A 24,685-nucleotide genomic window follows, 5' to 3' on the forward strand; every position below is an offset into this window, starting at 1 on the left:
ACTGATGTGAAAGAGTCAAGGGTCAAGAGCTCAAATAAAGGAGCCACTAATCACGATTCTGGTGACTTCAGATGAAACATTCACTGAATCATCAACACAAATCCTGTTCATCTCAATAAGAGCTTCTGTCTGACAGAAATAAAGTCCGTCTGGTCAGTGATAACAAGTGAAAGCGGAGAAAACATTTGAAAAAGACATTGAAAAAGACATTGAAAAAGAGGCATGATGTGATTGGCTGCCAAAACACCCACTGCTGCTCATCCAGAGTAACATTTAACACACATTGTGTGTTATATCTACACAACATGTGTCAAAATACCATCAACCATCAGTTGTTTTTTAACACATCTCTTTTTAGAGTGTAGAGCCTTCGTATATGAAAAACATATGTCTAGGGTATGTTTCACTTAAAGAGAGAGAGAGAGAGAGAGAGAGAGAGAGAGAGAGAGAGAGAGAGAGAGAAAACAAAGGAAAAAGGCCACACTTATATTCATATGAAGTGGATTAAAATAATGAGGATAATGTGGGTGATTAACTAAAGGATTAATGCTGAGATGTATATAAAAACCTATCAATATGTTTTCTAACTTTTGTATTTTTACAGTCTTTAAGATGTCTAAGAAGCAAATGTTGATGATCCCTACTTGAAATATTGTCACATGTTGGTCCAAATGAACATCTTCCATAATAAGAAGCTACTATTCAAACCGTTATATTGGTATTATATTTATTGAAACAAAACAGAAAACCACCATATAGTCAAATACTGTATGTGTATATATAGGGTACAACACATCCCCATTAGAATAAACTCAAATAGAAAAAAGTGATTCTAATCAAAGATCAAAAGGTCAAGGGCAATGATGTCTATTCATCATACAGCAGGTCTTCATAATCGATCTCTTGCTCCGCGTCTTCTTCACCTTCTCCTCGACTGTTTCCTCTAGCAAGTCAGTGAGTGAAGTGGGGAGGATAGGTCCACAAGACCACACTGGTTCCAGGGTACCCTCTTCAGTCTTTTCCCAGCCTTGGCCAGGGTCATGGGGCTTGGGACACCAGAATATCGGTGTGGCTGCTCTCTTGTAGATGGCCAGACGGCGGTAGACACGGTTGATGTGTGGAACCAGGATGTCTCTGCAGGGTGGGAGCCGGGACAGATTCACCGTCTCATTCTCTCCAATAATTTTTTTCAGCATGATGCTGCGCACGTTATTCACAGATTTTTCGCGGGCCTGGCCATACATTACACATGTAAATGCCTGGATGTCCTCCATCACATCTGGCTCCACAGACCACTGATCACCAAGTTTTCTGAGGACATAAATAAATATAGTATTACAAAGTCACAATGTATCAATACCTATGTTCAGCATTAATTGCCATTACATGCTACAGAATATCTGACTAAAAATACTCACTTGAAGGCTGCATGGTACTTTGGATTACTCTGCAGCTTTTTCAGAGGTCCAACTTTCCCTTTGCCTCTAAAGGTACTTGTAACGTCTTCCCCTGTCAAGACGTATAGGCCGAGTATTGTTGTTCAGTAGTCTGCCCCCGTACATTCTGCCAGTTCGCTGACATTTAGGATCCCCCTGTGCTTTCCAGTCCCAATGTCGACGTAGATGGTCAGTGGGACGGATTGGGCGTGATGTAGGAGGATGAAGAAAATGTCTGTGTCTGGAGTCCTCACCACAGCCACCTTGTGCCCCAGTTGAGCAGCATACAGCAGGTACAGAACAACCCGGGTGTCAGTCTCTTCCTGGGTTGACTCCAGCTGAGGTATCTCACATGTGGTCCCCTGAAACATGTTATTGAGTATGAGCAATCCTTTTCCAAATCTCCAATAATCCGCTGGATCTGTAAAAGAAAGAAAGAAAAAGACATTGATTCACTGAAAAGTCATTAAAAAGGGAGGATTTTGTTTTTGTACCTTTCCTTTAAACAACATTTGACATTGAGATATTCTGGCTATATGAACACAGAGTCCGCTCAGCTTTGAGATGGGAGTTATAAGGAATACGAGGATTCACAACAATGGACACCCTTTTCAGATGTATCATAGCAAAGTAACACAGTTGCACCAATTTTTGTACACAGAAAAATGCTAACTATAGTACACCAAAATAAAACCAACCAACTAATATTTTTATGAATTGCAGCAGTTTACACTGTTTTTCTATTACAAATGGTACTTGATGAGATCATTAGATTACTCAAAGATATCATATTTAATGGGTCATCATTACTCACCCTTAAGTTGTGTCTTTTCCAGCCTGTATGACTTTCTTCTGTAGAAAACACAAAATAGATAGGAAGAAAATATATTTTGAGAGATGTCTTGGTATTTATTGTCCATGAAATTTGGTCCAATGTAGCTTGGTTACAACATAATTCAAAATATTTTGTTTCACAGAAGAAAGTCATACAAGTTTGATAAGACATGAGGGTGAGAAAACGATGAGGGAGTTTTCATTTTGATTAAAATTACGACACAGCAGTTTATTAAGCTGCTTCCCCTTTAAGAACGAATACATTGAATGACACGCTTCTGGGTTTCCCCACGTTAACTTGAACTGTTAAACTCTACTTCAGACATAACTGACTGTTTAAATCAAGTGAATACCTCACATGACAGGGATTTTGAGATAATTGTGTGCATTTTACAGAAAGGATAATTGATTTCGGGATCGCATGCTGTCTGAGAGAGGCGGCTTACTCTTTATTCTTCATTCATGCATGTTTCTTTATCAAAATGTCAATAACTTTAAGTAACGTTAGTACAGTGCTACGCGGATATATTTACATTCCGTGATATAAAAAGGTAACATAATTGCAAAATCTCTAAGGATAGTCACTATCATCGTCATAGCGCCCAGCCCTAGCTTAATAGTATTACAACATAACAAAACACAGAAACAGAATATTTAAATTAATCGCTGTAGTAAAACGTTGTTTGTACGGGAAGAAGGAGGCGGGAACCGGCGGACAATCAAAACATTTAATCAAAATAAAATGGCGGCGACAGCCCCTCACGGTCGACTGCCGCCTACATACAAACAAACACAAAATGAAAATAAAAAGCTGCAGCCCCTCACGGACGACTGCAGCGAACACAAAATAAAACATAACACAAAATCCAGGCCGCTCCTCCTTTATACTCCCTCACTCCTCCGCAAGGGCCGAGATCGCTGCGGCTCGCAGCTGGCGCTCATCCTCTCTGATGAGCGCCGCCTCGTCCCGCCCTCACGGTCCCTCGGCCTCGCTGCTCGCCACATACCCCCAACGCCCTTCGCAGGCCGGGGGGCACTCCCGAGTCTGCGCTCTACTCCCCCCCCCCTCCCCGGGGGGGCCGATCACGGCGGCCGCGGGACCTGGGGGTAAGAACAGCGAGGTGAGAGAACGGAGCGGGGAGCATGAGGAGCGACAGAGACGAGAGAGTGGAGAGAGGAGAAAAGAAAAAAAAAAAATTCTGGTCCGGTTCCCAGACACACTGCCGCTCGGTCCTCAGCCAGCCGAGAGGCTCTTTTTCGCGGTGCCATGCGGTGGCACTGGACGCTCGGTGGACGGCCCGAGACTCCTCCGCCCCCTGGCGGCCGGCGGTGGCTCCTCCTTCTGAGGGCGGCTGGAAGCGAGTCCCCATCCCGCGCTCCCTGCTCCTCCCCTATGCGGCGGACGACAGCAGGCTCCGGCTCCAGGCAAGCGCTGGGGACTCCTTCGCCCCCTCGCGGACGGCAGCCACCCCACCTCGACCCAGGGGCGCGGCAGCGAGCTCTCCGTCCCACCGATCTTCATCCGCTCCAGCACCACCGCTTCGGGCAGCCACTCGCGGACTTCTCTCCTCCGCGCTGCCAGAACTCCGCGGCACCGCGATCCCCCTCAGCTGCGAGGGCTCCTCGACAGCATGTCCCTCCTTCCTCCCGGGCTGCCCCTAACGGTCGACTGCAGCAACACATAACAAAACATAAATAAAATACAACATAAAATCCAGGCCTGGTCCTCTCTCGTCCCTCACTGTCGTCGCTCCTCCTTTATACTCCCTCACTCCTCCGCAAGGGCCGAGATCGCTGCGGCTCGCAGCTGGCGCTCATCCTCTCTGATGAGCGCCGCCTCGTACCGCCCTCACGGCCCCTCGGCCTCGCTGCTCGCCACAATCGCGATTAGCATATTGTTACAAACAGAGGTGACACGGAGAACAAAGGCAGGTGAAAGCGGAGTTTATTTCGGAACCAGGAAGTGAGCAGGTGCGGTGAGAGTCAGAGTGAGAGTATCTGGAAGTGCTGGATATGTTGGTAATACGATACGTCTTGGAATCTTGAACACAGGAACAATGGATCGAAGGAGACGAGGACCAGGAGACAGGACGAGACGAGGAGACACTCAGGGTACGTTGGAGATCAGGTAAGGTATCAGGTGAGTCCGAGGAAGCAAGCATGTAGGGTCATGTGCAAATGATACCGGACAGTGACTGAGTGTGGGCGTGGGGCTTAAGTGCAGATGGTGATCACTGTGGTGATGACGTGCAGGTGTGTGTGCTCAGTACTCTGGTGATTGGGATCATTGTGGTAGTGAGGGGGTGGAGCCTGGCGTGCTTGTAACATTACCCCCCCTCCACGGCCATCTCCTGAGGGTGAGGACCCCGACGCCGTGGTGGTCGACTTCTACCCCGCGGTGCCGGTCGATCAGGGCGGGTAGCGTGGAATGTCTCTTGTAGATTCGGATCAAGGATGTCATGCCTGGGTACCCACGATCTTTCTTCAGGGCCGTACCCCTCCCAGTCTACCAGGTACTGTAGTTGACCACCACGACGCCGGGAGTCCTGGACCTGATATGCTGCGCCGTCGTCAACGAGAAGTGGAGGGGGAGGCTCCGGATTAACGCCAGGCTCTGGGGAAACAGAAACAGAGGGGTAGTGAGGTTTCAGGAGAGACACGTGGAAAGTGGGGTGAATCCGGTACTGAGGGGGTAGTTGGAGCTTATACGTCACCGGATTGATCTGCTGCAGGATCTCGAAGGGGCCAATGAACCTGGGACTCAACTTTTTGCACTGCAGACGCAGTCTGATGTCCCGGGTGGACAGCCAGACCTTCTGCCCCACCTGGAACGTCGGAGCATCAGAGCGGTGAAGGTCGGCTGTCAACCTGCGTCTGCAGAGTGCCCGTTGTAGTTGGTGATGGGCTGAGTCCCAAACCCTCTCACTCCCCTGGAACCAGTAGTCAACCGCAGGGACGTCGGAGGGTTCCCCAGACCAGGGGAAGAGGGGCGGTTGATAGCCGAGTACACACTGCAAAGGTGTCAGGCCAGTGGTGGGTTGTCGAAGTGAGTTCTGTGCGTACTCGGCCCATCCTAGGAACTGGTTCCAGGAGTCCTGGTGGCCGTGACAGAAGGTACGGAGGAAACGGCCAATCTCCTGGATCTTTCTTTCCGTCTGCCCGTTCGTCTGAGGATGGTATCCGGACGTGAGGCTGACGGTCACACCTAGGAGTGCGAAGAACGCCTTCCATACCTTGGAAATGAATTGAGGACCTCTGTCTGACACGATATCTTCGGGGATGCCATAATACCGGAAGACGTGGTTAAACATGGCTTCCGCGGTCTCTAGGGCTGTGGGAAGTCCTCGTAGTGGGAGCAGCCGGCAGGACTTCGAGAAGCGATCGACCACTACGAGGATACAGGTACAGTTCTCAGAATTGGGCTGGTCTGTGATGAAGTCCACCCCTAGGTGTGACCACGGACGGTTGGGAACGGGCAGAGGCAGGAGTTTCCCAGCTGGCAGGTGTCGAGGACTCTTGGCCATGGCGCATTCCCGGCATCCCTGCACGTACCTTCTGACATCAGCTGGCATGTGTGGCCACCAGAAGCGCTGGCGTAGCAGCGAGAGGGTTTCATTGACCCCAGGGTGACCAGTGCCCAGTGATGTATGAGAGGAGTGAATCAGAGGGATGCGTCGTGCTCGAGTGATGTATTGCAAGCCCGGAGGACAGCCCGGAGGCACATTGGTGGAGGCATTGGTAGAGGGCAGGGTCTCTTCTGACCATGTGATTGGACTGAGGAAGAGCTTCGTGGGGAGAATGGGTTCCTCTTCTTCCTCGGAACGTTCCTCTGGACCGTGGATGCGGGAAAGGTGGAAGTCGAACCTCGTGAAGAAGAGTGCCCAGCGAGCCAGACGGGGGTTGAGTCGTCTTGCCTCTCGGAGATACCCCAGGTTCTTATGGTCAGTCAGGACCAGGAACGGATGTTTGGAGCCCTCTAGCCAGTGCCTCCACTCCTCCAGTGCGAGCTTGATGGCAAGGAGCTCTCGGTTGCCGATGTCATAGTTAATCTCCGCCGGGCTGAGCTTGCGGGAGAAGAAGGCACATGGATGGAGACGGCTGGGGTTCCCCTGCTGCTGAGAAAGGACCCCACCCACCCCAGTGGTAGAGGCGTCCACTTCCACGACAAAGGGAATCTCGGGATCAGGATGGACCAGGAGGGGAGCTGTCGTGAAGGTGTCCTTCAGGGTCTGGAAGGCTTGGGTGGCGGATGGGGTCCAGGACAGAGACTTGGGCTTGTTGCGGAGCAGGCTGGTGAGGGGACTGGCGATGGAGCTGTAGTTTTGAATGAAGCGTTGATAGAAATTTGCGAAACCCAGGAAACGTTGTAGTTCCTTCACGGAAGTGGGAGTTGGCCAAGACCGGATGGCTTCCACTATCCTCTCATCCATCCGGATGCCACTGTGATCTATGTTGTACCCGAGGAACTGCACAGAGGGCTGGTGGAATGAGCACTTCTCGGCCTTGAGGTAGAGCTGGTAGTTCCTCAGGCGTTGTAGGACCTCCGCAACGTGACGGCGATGGTCGGCCATGCTCCGGGAGTAGATCAAGATGTCATCTATGTAAACCAGCACGAACCTGTGGAGACACTCCCGGAGCACCTCGTGGATGAAGTCCTGGAATACGGAGGGGGCGTTGGCGAGTCCATATGGCATCACTAAATACTCATAGTGACCAGTGGGCGTGACAAAGGCGGTCTTCCACTCGTCCCCCTCACGTATCCGGATGAGGTTGTAGGCGCTGCGGAGGTCCAACTTCGTGAAACAGTGGCACCACGGAGATGTTCCAGGGCAGCTGGGACGAGAGGAAGGGGGTAACGGAACTTCACTGTAATGTTATTTATTGACCGGTAGTCTATACAAGGCCGCAAGCCTCCATCCTTCTTTGCCACGAAGAAGAAGCTCGAAGCAGCAGGGGAGGTGGATGGACGGATGTAGCCTTGCTCCAGCGGCTCCTTGATGTACTCCTCCATGGCCTTCTCTTCCGGAAGAGAAAGGGGATAGATTTTCCCCCTGGGCACTGGTTCACCTGGCAGCAGATCGATGGCGCAGTCCCATGGCCGATGGGGAGGCAGCTTGGAGGCCCGTTGGGGACAGAAGACGTCTCTGAAGGGGGCGTAACAGGATGGGACGTCCACCGATCGTCTCTCTACCGGACTCTCGATGGACGTGGCGCAGACTGGGAGATCTTGGGGACGCGGAGAGGGACGAATCGGTGGAGATGGGGAGCAGTCCGGGAAGCAGCTGTCGCCCCACTTCAGGACCTCTCCTGTCTTCCAGGAGATGACTGGGTTGTGCTGCTCTAACCACGGGCGCCCTAAGATGATGTCAGCGGTGGATTCCTCCAGAACCAGCAGGTGTAGTCGCTCCATGTGGAGGATTCCGACTTGCACTCCGATGGGACCCATGGAGCGACTAACCTGCCTCCGACTGAGTGGTCTGCCCGTTGCCGACTGGACTTGGTAGATCGTCAAAGTTGCAGACGTGTGGAGCTTGAGCTGACGGCAGAGGGTTCCCGAGATGAAGTTTCCGGCTGACCCAGAATCGAGGAGGGCAGTAACTGAAAGGGAGATTCCAGCAGCAGTAAGGTTCACAGTTGTGGTGAGTGGCTTCATCTTAGAGAGTGAAGGAATGATTGCACTCACCATGGGTCGAGGAGGACGGACTGGGCATTCCGAGATGTAATGCCCAGGTAGACCGCAGTAGAGACAGAGATTCTGGGTCAGCCGTCTCTGCCGTTCAGCTGATGTCAGTCGGGTGTTCTCCAGTTGCATGGGCTCGGGGTTGGGTTCTGGAGTGCTGACATCACCTGGTCGGCGGAGGAACAATGACGACTGGCCCTGGTGCTCTTCGATGCACGACTGCATACGAGAGGCGAAGCGGATGGAGAGTTGGATGAAGCGTTCTAGCCCGATGGTATCCTCGTATGCAGCGAGATGCAGCCGCACCCGAGGATCCAGACCCTGTCGGTAGGTCGTAAGCAAGGACTGCTCGTTCCATCCACTAGCAGCAGCGAGGGTTCGAAACTGTAGAACAAACTGTAGGATCGAAGGAGACGAGGACCAGGAGACAGGACGAGACGAGGAGACACTCAGGGTACGTTGGAGATCAGGTAAGGTATCAGGTGAGTCCGAGGAAGCAAGCATGTAGGGTCATGTGCAAACGATACCGGACAGTGACTGAGTGTGAGCGTGGGGCTTAAGTGCAGATGGTGATTACTGTGGTGATGACGTGCAGGTGTGTGTGCTCAGTACTCTGGTGATTGGGATCGTTGTGGTAGTGAGGGGGTGGAGCCTGGCGTGCTTGTAACACATATAACTTCAATGTGTATATATTGACGTATATATTGATGTGACAGTAGAACAAATATAAAGGTATTTATTTACCTTCTGCCGTCTGTTGTGTTGTCCGCCATTGCTAACTTAAATGTCTGTTCATATTCATGTTTTTTGTTCTCAGTCGACATCCCACAAATAAAATTCGTCCAAAATAAGATTTTAACAGATGTAAAATGATCCATGTAATACCATTACTAATGGACTTGGACCGACCGAAGCAGTCCTATTGCAGATTAGAAGCCCCTGGTGTATATTCAAACTTGATCGGTAGAAGGCGTGCACAGTTGTCATTGGCCAGATTTCTAGGTGACGTTCAGATTGACCAATCACGCTCAAATGAACAGGAAAAAGCGGGTGGCCTTGCAACTGTAGAAATAACTTGTTTTAAACTACAGTTAGCAAATGTATATATTTATATTTATTTTCTGTTATTTAATATTTAATAATTGCTCAAGTGGTGTTTTGTGGTGTGTGCAGAGGCCTGAAAGTTTCAACATGGAGAGCAGTGCTGCTGATTTGTACTCTTTAAAAACAGATTATTGTTTGTTCAGAATTAGTTTGCTATATAGTTTGTTATATTTGTATCCAGAATTACAGTTTGAATGTAAAAATACACCTACACTGTAAACAAAATAATAATTAAAAAAGTCAAATGACTGGCAGCAATGGCTGCCAAACAAAAACATAAAATTAAAGTAAAATATCTTAATTTAAATAAGGAAAAATCTGTAAAATAACAGTTTTCTCTCAAACTTTTAATGTAAATTTCCGTAAAGTTTTTGCACTTTATTTGAATGAAGATATTTTACTTTAATTTTACGGTTTTTGTTTGGCAGCCATAGCTGCCAGTCATTTACCATTTTTTTTACGATTTTATTTTTAAAGGTCCCGTTTTTCGTGTTTTTTTGAAGCTTTGATTGTGTTTACAGTGTGCAATATAACATGTGTTCATGTTTCGCGTGTAAAAAAGCACAGTATTTTTCACACAATTTACTTATCTGTATACTGCTGTTTTCACTGTCCTCAAAACGGCTTGAAAGATTTCCCTGTTCTATGAAGTCCCTCCTTCAGAAACACGTAACGAGTTCTGATTGTGCCAGCGGTTCCCGTGTTGTGATTCGACAGCAGGTTAGCGCACGTTACCGGAAAGGTCATGCCTCTTACCATAACGGGGATGCATGCGCTCAATGATCTCTAAGTACAGCGTCCCTGGGAAAGCCAAACAAAGGTGACTTGACTCCGGGATGAAAATAACAGCGTCTCAACGACATGGCGACAAACAAACTATACAAACGAACGCAACACTTCCTCTTCTCCACGCGGGAGCAACAAGACCACGCCCCCTTTTTTGCGTATTCTTGTGGGCGGAGGTTAGTCGACAAACTGTTCTACTGATGTAATTAAAGCAGGATGTACAGGGATGTACCCAACCGGCCGTTCGCTGTAGGCTTTGAAAGAGAACTTCTGTTAAATAAAATATCTCGCTTGGCATTGAACTTTGAGCTTTATAATTTTACAGGTATTATATATGCTCTAACAGCAACATTACACACTAACTAAAGTTTGAAAAATGGGATCACGAAGAACAGGACCTTTAAGTAAATTTTAAGATTTACTTTAAAATTACAAAGAATAATGTTAAATTGTTAGTATGGACATAAACCTTTAATATAATGAGCTAATTATTTTATTACAGATTAGTTTAGTAATTTTACATACATTTGTATGTAATTTAAGAAAACAGAAAAATACTGTATAAATAATACAGTGATTTTCCTGTATAAAAATGAGAATGACTGACTGTGATTTGTCATTAATGATAAAATAATGGTCAAGTTGTTAATTTACAGACATTTTTTGTAATTTTAAATGAATTTGTATGTAAATTATGAAAACAGAAAAATACTGTATAAATAGTACAGTAATTTCCCTGTATAAAAAATTAAATTGACTGTAATTTGTCATTAATGATAAAATAATGGTCAAGTTGTTAATTTACAGATATTTTTTGCAATTTTACATGAATTTGTATGTAATTTATGAAAAAAGAAAAATACTGTATAAATAATACAGTGATTTTCCTGTATAAAAATGAGAATTACTGTAATTTGTAATTAATGATATAATCCTTAAAATAACATCAAGTTGTTTATTTACAGATATTGTTTGTAATTTTACATAGTTTTAAACATAATTCAAAATTACAGGAAAATACTGTAAACAATTTAGTTATTTTCCGTAAAATTAGGATTTTTTTTTTATTGCATTATTTTTTGTTGATGTCTGCACTACCACTTCTGTCTCCCTGCTCCCAGTACCTATACCATATAATTGTGCATATTTGTCTGCTAAATTACTAATGTAACTTTAAACTAAATAATATTAATCTCCTTTAGCATAGGCCTACAGTATTTTGAGTGACGATAGTAATAGGGGCGCTATCGCTAACATCACACACACACACACACACACACACACACACACACACACACACACACACACACACACACACACACACACACACACACACACACACACACACACACACACACAGGCCATCTCACAAAAAGCTTGCGAGTGCAAATTGCGCTGAAATGGTCAGATACACACAAATGTATGTACTAAATTACCGTCTTGACGAGTATGCACGTAAACCCCGTCGTGACTCGCGAGTGAAAATTTGTGCAACTGCATGTAACTGTAACCGTGTTCGCTCTTAAAGTGACAGCTGTCGAATAAACTGCTGCTGTCTCTGAGTTTCTCTTTGTCTTGTGTTGTTTGATGAACCTTTATGACACTCACTGCTCTTGAATGACTAACTTTTGCAACCTTAAGTGTAAGGATTAATCTAATTTAATTTATTCAGGGAAGACCAATATTAATTTACATTTGATTTCTTATTAAATGTCTTTAGTATTTCTTACCTCAATACTAATGTTAGACCTACCTGAAAATTTGTTTTTAAAAACAAAAATGCACTGCATGATCAAATATTTAGGTGAGATAATTATATACATTTATTATATATATTTATTTGGGAAAGATGGCCTACAATAGTCTTAAGTTAGTGGTTCTTCAAGATCTCGACTCTTAATTTAGAAACTTAGTTTCATTTCTACAAATGGTGCAAACTCTGCAAGATTATAGATAAAAGATTGCCATTCCCCTGCCATTCTGTGATCGGCAGTGATCGGCAATCGGCAGATCATGATCTTGGTGATCGGTAATCGGTGATCGGCCTCAAAAATGCTGATTGGAGAATCTCTAATATATATATATATATATATTGTAAAAAATGCTGTAAAAAAACGGCCAAATTTTGACAGTAACATGCTGTTCTCCAATTAAACAGTAATCTACCGTAGATAACAATGCATTCTGGGTAATTGTCATTTTCGAGAAAATAGCCAACAGGAATATATGAATTGTGTGAATAAACAGCGCTCGAAATCGACACTCCAAATCACACCCTATACCCTCATTCACTATTCCTTACACTAGTTTACTGATATAGACCACTTGACAGAGTGAGTGAAAAGAAAGCGAGTGAATTCAGACACTGATGAACACCTGCTGTTATCACTGTATGTATAGTAAATACTGCATGAAGTATAGTTCATGATACCCAATGCAATAATGTTAACAAATTAAACATTGTAAAATGTTACCAGGAACTGTAAAGATTATGTTTTCATAATATAAATGCCTTCAAAATAGCCTATGATAGACTGTCTGGGAAGGAGAAGCATAGATTATTAAACCTTGGTAGTTTGTCTATAGAAACAAAACTAATTTTCATGTTTCAGGTCTGTGCACGATGATTGCAGTGTCTTGGTATGCTTTCAATATCACTCAGGAATTCTTTGACCCACTTTATCCAGGAATAAAGTAAGTGGAAAGAAGAGAGTGGCCTGTCATGTCGCAATAAATATCAGCAGTCTTGAAATGCCTCTGCTGTGTAATGTTAGATGTTTCTTGTGTGTTTAGGTATGAAATCGGAGAAGGGCTGTACATTGGTTGGAGTTCAGCCATATTGGCTTTATGTGGCGGCAGTTGTTTGCTGTTTTCCTGTGGACTGTGCAGCCTAGAGGAAAAAAAGTAAGTTAAGTATGCGACACGCTCTGATACACTCATCTATACATACAAAAATTAATGTATAAACATAAGATTTATGTATTTGAATTGCATATAAATTTTCCATGCATTTGGATTACATAGTTTTAACATAAACAAATAAATAAACTTAATGTGATTCATATATGTAAGTCATACATAAATGTAACAGGTAAGATTTATGTAATTGTATTGATAAACTGAATGTGATTCATATATGCCAGTTATATGTGAATGAAACAGGTAAGATTTATGTAATAGTAAATTAACACTTCCTAGTGTTCATGTGTGTGCTTAGCCTAGAAAGCCTAGACGCACCCTAGCGGCAGCAAATCTAATTTGCCGCGAGTGTAGTCTAGCAACTGTCGGTTACGGAAGCCCTGAACCGCAAAGTAAAAAATCTGTAAAAAAAAAACAATTCTAGAATTTCGAGATTAAAGTCGAAATTACAAACGCAGCCTCATTGACGGAACACACACACTACAGCGCTGCAGCTGCTAGTGTATTTGAACAGGGGGCTGAAAACCAGAGGTGTAAAAAGTACTCAAAAATGTTACTCAAGTGAAAGTACAAGTACTGAATAAAATTTTTACTCAATTAAAAGTAAAAGTATCTGGCCAGAATCATACTTGAGTAAAAGTCAAAAAAGTACGACATTAAAATTGTACTTGAGTATTAAAAAAGTAAAAGTACCAGCAAGAATGAAAACTAGAGATTCTTCTTTAAGCTTTTAATCTCTAAAAACATGAAGTGAATGAACCACATACAAGGTTTTATCCTGCTTTAGAACTGTTTGAATTGAGTGGTATTTAATTATCAAACTATAAGACTACTACCTAATGCCAGTATGCAACATGCTACTCAAAGTTGTAAAACCAGATTTAACTTAAAGGGATAGTTCACCAAAAAATGGAAATTTGAAGTTTATCTGCTTATCTCCAGGGCATCCAAGATGTAGGTGTCTTTGTTTCTTCAATAGAACACAAATGAAGATTTTTAACTCCAACAGTTGCAGTCTGTCAGTCGTATAATGCATGTGAATGGAAACAAAATCTATGAGAATAAAAAAAAACATGCACAGACAAATCCATATTAAACCCCGCAGCTTGTGACGACACATTGATGTCCTAAGATAGGAAACGATCGGTTTGTGCGAGAAACCGAACAGTATTTGTAAAATGTTTTTACCTCGAATAAGTTCTATGTCCGACACCCGTTCAGCACGCCATCACTTCCGGTAAGTGAGGTCAATGTACACAATCTGGCGTAGAGATACGTGCGAGAGATCACTTCCGGCACTCTGTCTGATCATTTGCCAGCAGCCATATCACCCTTTTGCCCAAGACTTGTTTCCCACTGAAGCTAAGCAGGGCTCAGCATGGTCAGTACCCAGATGGGAGACCTCCTGGGAAAACCAGGGGGCTGCTGGTAGATGTGTTAGTGAGGCCAGCAGGGGGTGCTCACCCTGTGGTCTGTATGGGTCCTAACGCCCCAGTAGGGACACTATACTGTCAAAGAGCACCGTCCTTCAGATGCTAAACTAAGGTCCTGACTCTCTGTGCTCTCATGCTGCGTTCACACCAAACGCGAATAGAGAGGAGCGGCGCGGAAGGCGCGTTTCGCGTGGCGCAAAGGCCGCGAAACAGCCTCATTTGCACGTCCAGTTCGCACAAATTGGACACGAATTGGACGCGAATTGAGCGTCTTGCGCGATGCGCGCGTTACACGCGAGTGGTGCTTTTGTGCATTCACGTGTTTGAAGCGAATTCGTGTCTGACGCCCGAGTTGAAAATGTTTAACTTTGCCGTCAATTCGCGCCGCATTAACCAATCAGGAGCCTGCTCGCTGCGGTCACGTGGTAAAGTGACGTGATGAGAAACCCTGCATAATTTATAAATACTACTATTGTGTCACAAAATGTAGTTTTAAGACTTTTTCAGGTGAGAATGTAGTTGTTTAAAGCTCAAATCAGTGGTTTATTTATAAAGAGAGCGCCTATTTAAAAAAATAATCTTGTGTTTTTGGAGTTGTGAGATCCAGGTGATCACCAGGCAATCACACTCATAACCCCGACGAGAGCAGCCCTTCCTCGGCTATTCCTTCTGCCGTTTGCCGCTGGCTCTGATATCCTGTAGTGGTGCATCTTGTGTAGATCTAACGGGCGATCTTTGGTGTCATGAATCTATACTTTGTTGTCTGCCAAATCGTTTTGACTGAGGGCAAAGAGAAGTTTCATAAATTAATTTTTTAAGGATATTTAAATATACATGCAGTGAAGATAATGTATAGGAGTTGACTGGACCACATTTGTGTGGCTATTAATGTTTAATATATATTTTTAATGAAAATGAAAAGTATGGGGTTCCATATGTACCAAAAATAAGTCGATTGCTTAGTGCTTTGTACTATACATTTGTCCTTGTCAACAGTCATTGCTTACATATGGGTTCCATATGTGCCAAAAATAAGTCGATTGCTTAGTGCTTTGTACTATACATTTGTCCTTGTCAACACTCTTTGTCTAATTGTTCAGATAAATTGGTATATGTTGATTTGTTCTGTCGTCTTCACTGTCGTCCTGTTCTGTCATCTTAACTGTCGTCCTGTTCTGTCATCTTAACTGTCGTCCTGTTCTGTCATCTTAACTGTCATCCTGTTCTGTCATCTTAACTGTCGTCCTGTTCTGTCGTCTTAACTGTCGTCCTGTTCTGTTGTCCTGTTCTGTCGTCTTAACTGTCGTCCTGTTCTGTCATCTTCACTGTCATCCTGTTCTATCATCTTAACTGTCGTCCTGTTCTGTCATCTCAACTGTCGTTCTGTCATGTCATCGGAATCCGTTTGTAATCTTGTTCAGTCATCGTCTTGCTGTCCTTCGTAAACTCACCAAAATTGAGCGTGGTGTAAACGCAAATGCACCAGCTACGTCACACAAATCTGTCAAAATAAAAGTCTTTATCTGGCAATTTTACTAAGTAATGTTCATCATATTTTTGTGTCATTATAACTAAGTGGTAACTGTAATTTTTATTGAAAAATGTGATGTGAATGGGTTATTTTACAGAAACAAATTAACTTGGACGACAGTTGACAGAATGACAGAACAGGACGACAGTGAAGACGACAGAACAAATCAACATATACCAATTTATCTGAACAACTAGACAAAGAGTGTTGACAAGGACAAATGTATAGTACAAAGCACTAAGCAATCAACTTATTTTTGGCACATATGGAACCCATAAGTAAGCAATGACTGTTGACAAGGACAAATGTATAGTACAAAGCACTAAGCAATCGACTTATTTTTGGCACATATGGAACCCCATAGAAAAGAGGCAGAGTGGTGTTTCATGACATATTTCTCCTGGAGTGCCTTGAACGCGAATGCAAATGCATTCAAACTGTTCGCGCGTGAAACTAGACGCGGTAGACGCGATTTTGCAGGCCCCAACACCTCATGTGGACCTTCTTCGACCATTGGAGTCTATGCAAGTTCACCGTCGTTCCTTTGCTCAACACGGAAGGAAATTATCGCAACCGCAAAACCATCGGATGGAACCATCAAGACTTTCTCCTGCGGCCGTATATCTGGATGCCTTCCCGGGCAAATGCAAGTAATGTAGGCTACTAAGAAATACAAGTCGCTGTGTAGTTAGTAAAACTGTTAACTCTTTTTTTCAAACAAAGGAGCTTATCAGGGATGGTTCTTCCGAGGTTGACTCTTTGCATAACTTCCCCGTCCTTCGGATGAGACGTTAAACCGAGGTCCTGACTCTCTGTGGTCATTAAAAATCCCAGGATGTCCTTCGATAAAGAGTAGGGGTGTAACCCCGGCATCCTGGCCAAATTTGCCCATTGGCCCCTCTCCATCATGGCCTCCTAATCATCCCCATATACAGATTGGCTTCATCACTCTGTCTCCTCTCCACCAATCAGCTGGTGTGTGGTTGGCGTTCTGGCGCAATATGGCTGCCGTCGCATCATACAGGTGGATGCTGCACATTGGTGGTGGTTGAGGAGATTCCCCCTTCTATATGTAAAGCGCTTTGAGTGCCTAGAAAAGCGCTATATAAATGTAACAAGTTATTAATTATCTGTACTGACCCGGTTCTTCTAACAACTTTAACGTTACCCTTGACATGTATGTTTTGTGTATGTATGTTTTATGTTAGTTGCTCTGTTTTTGAAGTCCATAAAAAGTGCATCTGTCCGTCAAATAACGTGCTCCACGCGGCTCCGGGGTGTTAATAAAGGCCTTCTGAAGCGAATCGACGCGTTTGTGTAAGAAAAATATTCATATTTAAAACTTTATCACGTAAAACTTTCGGCAGACCGCCTTCCGTGGAAAAGTGTTGAATGTTGAAAGTGAAACTCAAGATGCGTACGTGACGTCCTGATGAGCGTACCTGGCCGTGTTAGTCTTTCGATCGGCAGGGGAACTTTCAACAATTTTTCCATAAATTGAACAGGGAAGGCGGTCGGCCGAAAGTTTACTTGATAAAGTTTAAAATATGGATATTTTTCTTACACAAACGCATCGATTCGCTTCAGAAGGCCTTTATTAACACCCCAGAGCAGCGTGGAGCACGTTATTTGATGGGCAGATGCACTTTTTATGGACTTCAAAACAAGAGCAACTATGAATCAAATTCTAATGCTTGGATTAGCCTGGACTTTTGTAATATAACTCAGATTTTATTTGTCTGAAAGAAGAATGTCATATACACCTAGGATGACTTGAGGGTGAGTAAATGATGGGCTAATTTTCATTTTTGGGTGAACTATCCCTTTAAGCAAACCCACACGTTTAAGCTAAAGCCCTCTACCTCAACTAAAGCTGTTAGCACCCTGCTAACACCTAGACACATTTGAGCATATAGTGTAACATTCGAACCAAAGACTCTACATACTTTTGGACCCTTTAGCCTAAGGAACTTTGAACCACTGACGAGGGATCTGAAGCTTGTGAAGCTCCGAATCAAACAAATCCATTGAGTCACAAATGATTCACTGATTTGAACCACTCAAAGCGCCACAATCCGCTGACCCCTGCTGGTCAGAACAGGAAGTGCAACTAAAACTTAATGAAACATCTTTAACAAAACATTCACAAATGCTTTGTTGAAGAAGGTGTAATCAATTAAAGACAATCAATGAACCATCTAAACATGAGGTTTCTTATAAGGTGTGATGTTTCAGTAAACGTTAGGGCTCATTTTTATGAAAGTAGGAGAGTGTTAAATATGCCTCTTCCCTCAATCAAAGGCATCATCAAATGTGTCTAGATTTATAATTGATACAAGCTCATATATAAATTATAGACTTTGGTTCACTAGACCTAATGACAAACGGAAATTGAAATCATTTTGAAGATGCTATGATGCTTAACGGTCTTGTTTACTGAAATCATGTGACTTTAGCAATTTGATGCGCGCTTCTAATCACTGATTCAAGACAAATGATTCTCAAGAGTCTCGAAGCTTCACAAGACCCCGATGCCTCAAAGGCACCCATCACTGGTTTAAGCCAGTGTGCTCTTGTTTTGTGTGTTTGTCCTACTCTACTCCTCTGTTTTATTTTATTTGACTTTTAATTTAATTTAATTAACCTACTTTTGTTTAGCATGAATATCCCTATTCAGCTGAGTTGACTGTAATTACATTTTTAATTAAATTTTTTTTGTTTACATACCTTTCCTTTAAGTTTCTAGAAGTTATAAGGAAAGTCTTCTTTCCTTTTATCTTATTTTAGTTACCTTGCCATCACTATCTTCTTTCTTATGAGACGTTATGAGACGTCTGCATAAGATTACCATAGTTCTAGCAACTGTTGTTTCTTTAATGAGTTATACAGGTTATTAGTCTTCACTCCTCAGTGACTGGCCTAGTCCATGAAGTACGGTTACCGTCCAAAGGCACTATGGACCCCAGATAGAACTAGAAACGATCCCCATTGTTTCTTTTCTTTTGACCTTGAGGTGTTTGGTGTGTCCCTGCTAGCTTTGCTACCAGTCTAACCATAGGATTATGATCTAATGCAGCATCCCCCACAAGTGACACCTGCTTAGCTGTATCTCCTATTTAAAACTAAATAGGTAAAACACTGCCTTCTTCATTTCCTTTCCCCTTCCGATCTCATCTTATTGTTTTATTTCAGTTTGTTAATTTTATGTCACTCTTGTGTCAGAACCTGTCAGGAGAACCATCCGTATTTTGAGTAATAGTTTGACCACACGTACAGCCTGTTTATTAGCTGACTGCCTACAGCCCGTCAACAAATATACTCAAATTCATAATTTGTGTTTACCAACACAAAATCTTAACACCCTGCCTTACTAGAGCGACACCCATCAGCTATTCACGCCTTAAGCGGCTCACATAACCATCATGCGGCCCCCATAGCCGTTCTCCTACACAGTTAGCTTACCAGCTCTGTACAATCTTGCATTTGCCTTTGCCATCTCTCTCTCGTGTTCCCACAAAGTGTGCCAGTATGCCTCAGACATCCAGCCCTGCCACCACCAGGAACTGCTGTAGACCCGGCAGAGTGTGTGATTGACCCCCTTCAGCTTAAAGCAGCCAGCAACCTGCAACGGCAGAGAAAGGAATGGCAAAACTGCAACACAAGTGGACACCAGACACCCAGGCTGAGCTACAAAGACTTGACCAGCATCATCATCTCCTTGGCCACACTCCCACAGGCCTCAAAAGGAAGGCAAATGGACTGACACTGTAAGTCACAGAGTTCCACACCCAGCCAACCCCAGCTCAGTATGAGAAGGCACAGCGCACATGCAAGGACTGTTTCACACAAAGGCTCTGTTAAAACAGCCAATGTGGAAATTAAAGAGAAAAGACACTAAATCTAAGGCCCTTGGAGGCCATCTGCGTGCAGCCAGAAGCTGAAGTCCCAACACTGACTCAGCCATCCTGCAGCATTAGATACAAGCTCGATGTGGTGTGGTCTGAAATGAACTAAAATGGCCCGACCAACTGCAAATGAATCCCACAAGAAAGATGTACCCTACTGAACTTCACATCAGCAGCACTAGCTCCTCCAGCCCTGTGTACAGATGCAAAGGGGGGAGGAGCCAAAGCCCTCGGCTCATGGGTGTCACTAGGCCCTTTTTAAGGGGGCTTCAGCCCCCCCCTAAACTTCTGCCCAGCCCCCCTAAAAAATTGTGATTAACCTTTATAACATATGAAACTTGCGGGAGGCTTCGCCTTCGTCCCGTCTTTTAATCAGCGTGTTCTTCAATCTGCTGTGGCGGTGAATAGAGCACACGTCAGAAGCAGAGGTGTGAGCGTTGATCTGAGCCTCATTAGTCTGTCACCGCTTGTCAATGTCAAAATATTTGAGAAAACCAATCAAATCAGAGTAGGCAGGCTTTATGTACACACAGATGCTGTTGGGGCTGAGCGTGAATTTTAGAAACAACAAGGTGCGACGTCAAGTGCGAGATATGTAAGAAGCTAAACAAAACATTTCATATTTGACAGCTGCTTCTTTAAGGCGAGACACGGCAGGTGAAAACATCGTTTTTTCATGCAGTGGTCAATTTTGAGATTTTTTGGCCAGTTTGCTCCCTTAACATGTAAGCTTTCATGTCAAAATAAAAAAAGTCAACATTACACATTAAGGTGGTTATTTCATTATATTTTGTCACCGTGCGCCTTTAGATTTCTACCCGAAATCATCAAACATTATTCTAGCGCGATCTCTCGTGCCGTCTCCATTCACAGAAACATGTCATGCTTGGTATCATTATAAAGCTCTCAGTCTCACAGACAGCGCTGTCTAATCCAAATATGGACATTTCCTTTGTAAAACTAACCAACCGCGAAAGTGTGCAGCCAAAAACCACATCTGATTGGTCGATGTGAATTTCTCACGCGCTGCCGCTTGTACTGCATGAAAAGTGGGATTTTCGACCCCGTAAACGCCTGTATACTCCCGGAAATCTCCCTAATTTTCGGCAGTTTTCGACAATTTAGAGGCAGCGAACGTCGCGTTCGTCTGTGCCACAAATTGTCGTAAACGAACCATAACGTAGGTGGAGAGCCCGCGCGGAGGTGCGACGCCTCTAATTAGCATATGAATAGCAGCGAAACCAGAGAGTCAACGGCCTGACTTGAATTTACTCACTCACTATTGGCTGAAGCCACTACATTTAAAAAAGAAAAATCCCTCGTGATTGGTTGGCAGATCACTGCAAACCAATCATTATTGGTCCCCCTGGCTCATTATAAATGTAAACCCCAATAATAATAATAAATGTATAATTTATATTGTAATAATTTGTTTTATATTAATGTTATTGTGCTATGAAGTATTCATACCATCAAGGAATATATGGGAAAATTATACGGACCGTGCCGTTTATTCAAAGAAAGAGCTTCATTTATAAGCATACAGCTGTTCATTCAAAGAAAGGGCTTCATTTATAAAACACAGCTGTTTATTCAAAGAAAGAGCTTTATTGTTAAACACACAACTATGTACAGTGCAGCAGTAATGTCTCGTAATGTAATGTAAAGTTCGGCGTGCTCCAGGCTGCGAGAGGGCGGTGGCCGCACAATCCATCCAGACACCCCGTCAACAAAGCCGTCTTCCTCATCAGACATGAGTTCAATGGTCGCGGACTTCCAAATGTCCACCTCATCCAGCACACTCTCGCTTCCAGCAACTGTAATACAATCCATAAAGACAATAAGCAACCTGAAAAATACTCACATTGACAAAAAACGGATCTAATATAATAAATCTTACCCTTTTTCTTCTTGATCGACTCTGAGCTAAACTTCGCAGTTTCCGCCTGCGATGTAAGTTCAGGTTGTTTGTATCTGAAGCTGCGGCGTGTTGATTCATAATACGTCTTACAGGCAGCTGGGAAACAATTACATGAGACTGGTATTAATAAAAACAGTCACGGTAAAATTAAACAAGGAATGAGAAACACATTAGAAGTTACTTACACACAATTTCGTCGTGTTCAGCGGTTAAATCTGGACTCGCGGAAATCGCTCCAAGCAGATAAGAGCTCACGGCTTCGTTATGAGGCGAGGATAGTCTGTGAAAACAAAATGTGCAGTTTTAAGCTCGGATCTATTAACGCATCCATTTCCTTATACAGCTGAATAAAAGCATATTCTTTAAATCATAACTTTACATTACCCATGCTCTGGTTCATAGCGCCTGCAGTTTGCCTCAGAGTTGTGAAGACGAAGACAGCCTCCTGAAAATTAGTCGAAAAAGTTGGTCGCGTCCATGCAGAGTTGAAGACGGCGTCCTGTCATAGTTGATCGCGAAAAAGGAAAGCAGCAAAAAACATAGGAAATGTAAAAAAAAAAACATGTTTAAAGCTCGTCTTCTACGCGTCATGGCCATGACCTCGACCTCGACCTCGTACGTCATTGGACTAGGGCTCTACTACACTGTAAAAAATGTATAATCTTCCCAACTCAAAATTTTCTAGTGACTGTTTACATCTAAAGTTTTCAATTGGCCCAAGTGAAATTCTGTAAATGTAATTTTATCAATTGTGGCAAGAGCCTGTTAACATGGGCTCAATTGGAAATAATATGTTGAGCCAATGGAAAACATTTATAATCTTCCCAACTCAAAATTTTCTAGTGACTGGTCACATCTAAAATTTTCAATTAGCCAAATTGAATTTCTGTGAATTGAATTTTATCCATTTTGGCAACAGCCTGTTAACATGGGCTCAATTAGAAATATGTTGAGCTAATGGAAAAATGTAATTTACCAACACTGTAAAAAATGTCAGACCGCTCCAATTAAAAATTTTCTAGTGACCGATCACATCTAAATTTTTTAGTTGGCCAAATTGAACAATTTAGATTTGATCAGTCACTAGAAATTTTTGAATCGGAGAAATGTTTTACAGCGAAACTGTGTGGTTGGTCCAATTAAATATTTTAAATTGTAGAAACAATTGTTTATTTCTCACTGTCCCAAAAGACAAAAATGACTAAAAACATAAATATATTAAGCAAAATACAGAACACAGACAACAGGGTTGACATTTTATCACATTACTTTATTAACAAGTAAATTCCAACACAGGATATTTGGGTGAAAATACCTTATTTTCAATAAGGAAAAACTCTGAATACATTCAAGAAGTCTTCTGCATAACAGGATGTCTTGTTGTGGTGAAGAAAACACGGCACGGCAAGCTAAAAACCTGCAAATAAAAATAAAAACTAACATTAGGCCTAATGACAAAGCTCCCCTGCATCACATCTGGCAAGAGACAGAACAGAAGTTTCTTCATTATATAATGAGGATGAGACGAATGAATAGACATAAGAAAATCACGAGCTTGACGTGTTTGATATTAAAAGGCAATAACTTAAGCCCTGAAAGAGGCCGACGCCAAACGCACCGTGTTCAACAGTCGCATGCCGCACATATCACACAAATGACTTAATTTCCTTATTACCTATTGTTTTAGACATATAGGACATGAGGAAAATAAAACTATTGGCTACAGGCTACCATTAGATAATTATGTGATAAACGAGAACACACTCATGAAAACAATGAATGCATGAACTCGTGATTCTACAAAATGTCTTTTAAACTTCATACCCGGTCATAAAGCAAAACTCTGGAGAATAATTTCAGTGCTAAATACTCACCAACGTCTTTGTGAGATGAATATCTCTCTATTCTCTCGGGAATGTGTCTCGGTCTTCAGCACCTGCTGGTTCGGCTCCGCTCGCGTTGCCGCTCCCGCGTCTCCGCGTTTGAAATCTCCACACAAACGGTTTTTTTCAAGCGCATTTTGCGCATGCGTATACCGTTTTTCGGACGGAGGACTTGTTCAGCCAACATGGATTTTTCACTTCGACTTCATAGATTGACTGAGCACAATTAAATATGTTCGGTGAATATACAATTTTAATTTTTAGTGAAGACCTTAAGCTATGATTAGTACAATGCATCTTTTTGCATGGCGATAATTATTTGGAAGTCATTTATTGGGCCAATATGTAATGATCAATTTGCACAATGTTTCCCCCCAATTTTTTTTTACAGTGTATGGAACGCGCCCGGGGCCAAATCTCTTTATACGAAACGCGTGACTTATGACTGTTTTTTACGGTCTATGGTTTCAACGGTTTCAACACGCACTGTTTTCCGCGTCAACGCAGCAATTTTTTACGTGTTTCTTTTGTATGTGTAGACACGCACATTCTGGTCGTGTAACAGGCATACACGCACAGTCGACGCACAGTTTTAACATGTTAAGAAGACACATTTGAACGTGTTTCTTAACGCGCACATTCTGTACATGTCGAAGTGTAATATATGTAAGGAATAATTGACGACGGGCCGTTCAATTATTAGAATGATAATGCACACCCGAGGTGGTGATGCGGTCACAACGCGAAGCGGAGTGGCCGTTACACCTCGGGTGTGCATTATTATTTTAATAATTGAACGCCCCAGAGTCAATTATTCCGCTTATACTACGGTTACCACACCTCAAGACATCGATCCGAAGATATATTTAAAGGGATTCGTCCGGTTTTTGTACTTAAATCGCTATTGTGAGTAGGACTATTTCTTCCACGTCTCATCCAACGGCTCTTTTGTTAGTTCCGAAACGTCATTTTAAAGCTGTTAACGAAGGCTTGAGCCGTTGATAGCATTCTACTGCAGTTATTAATGAAGTTATTAGAAAGAGAGAGAGAGAGAGAGAGAGAGAGAGAGAGAGAGAGAGAGAGAGAGAGAGAGAGAGAGTGCTTGTGTGAATTAGGCTACCTCTGTGCGTCTCTAAACAGCTGTTATTACCTCGGTAGTGAAAAAATGTCACGTGTAGCCTTTAAGTTGCTCCACTATATGGGCTAACTGATTAAATCGTCAGGGCAGCGCTGACACCTTTTTGTGCAAACTG

At 43.3% G+C, this 24,685-nt stretch overlaps 1 protein-coding gene across 1 annotated transcript in view; it reads left to right on the top strand.

Moving 5' to 3' along the window:
- cldn15b (claudin 15b) overlaps positions 1-24,685 on the top strand; it is a gene marked incomplete at both ends in the record, with an annotated part of 91,335 nt that overhangs the window by 57,415 nt on the left and 9,235 nt on the right. The window contains 2 exons of the mRNA XM_079814560.1: positions 12,453-12,534; positions 12,634-12,744. Coding sequence (XP_079670686.1) covers positions 12,453-12,534; positions 12,634-12,744 — 193 coding nt within the window. The remainder of the gene's footprint in view (positions 1-12,452; positions 12,535-12,633; positions 12,745-24,685) is intronic.

This window comes from Gobio gobio (genome assembly GCF_949357685.1).
Source record: "Gobio gobio genome assembly, chromosome: 4".
In the NCBI taxonomy this organism is placed as follows: Eukaryota; Metazoa; Chordata; class Actinopteri; order Cypriniformes; family Gobionidae; genus Gobio; species Gobio gobio.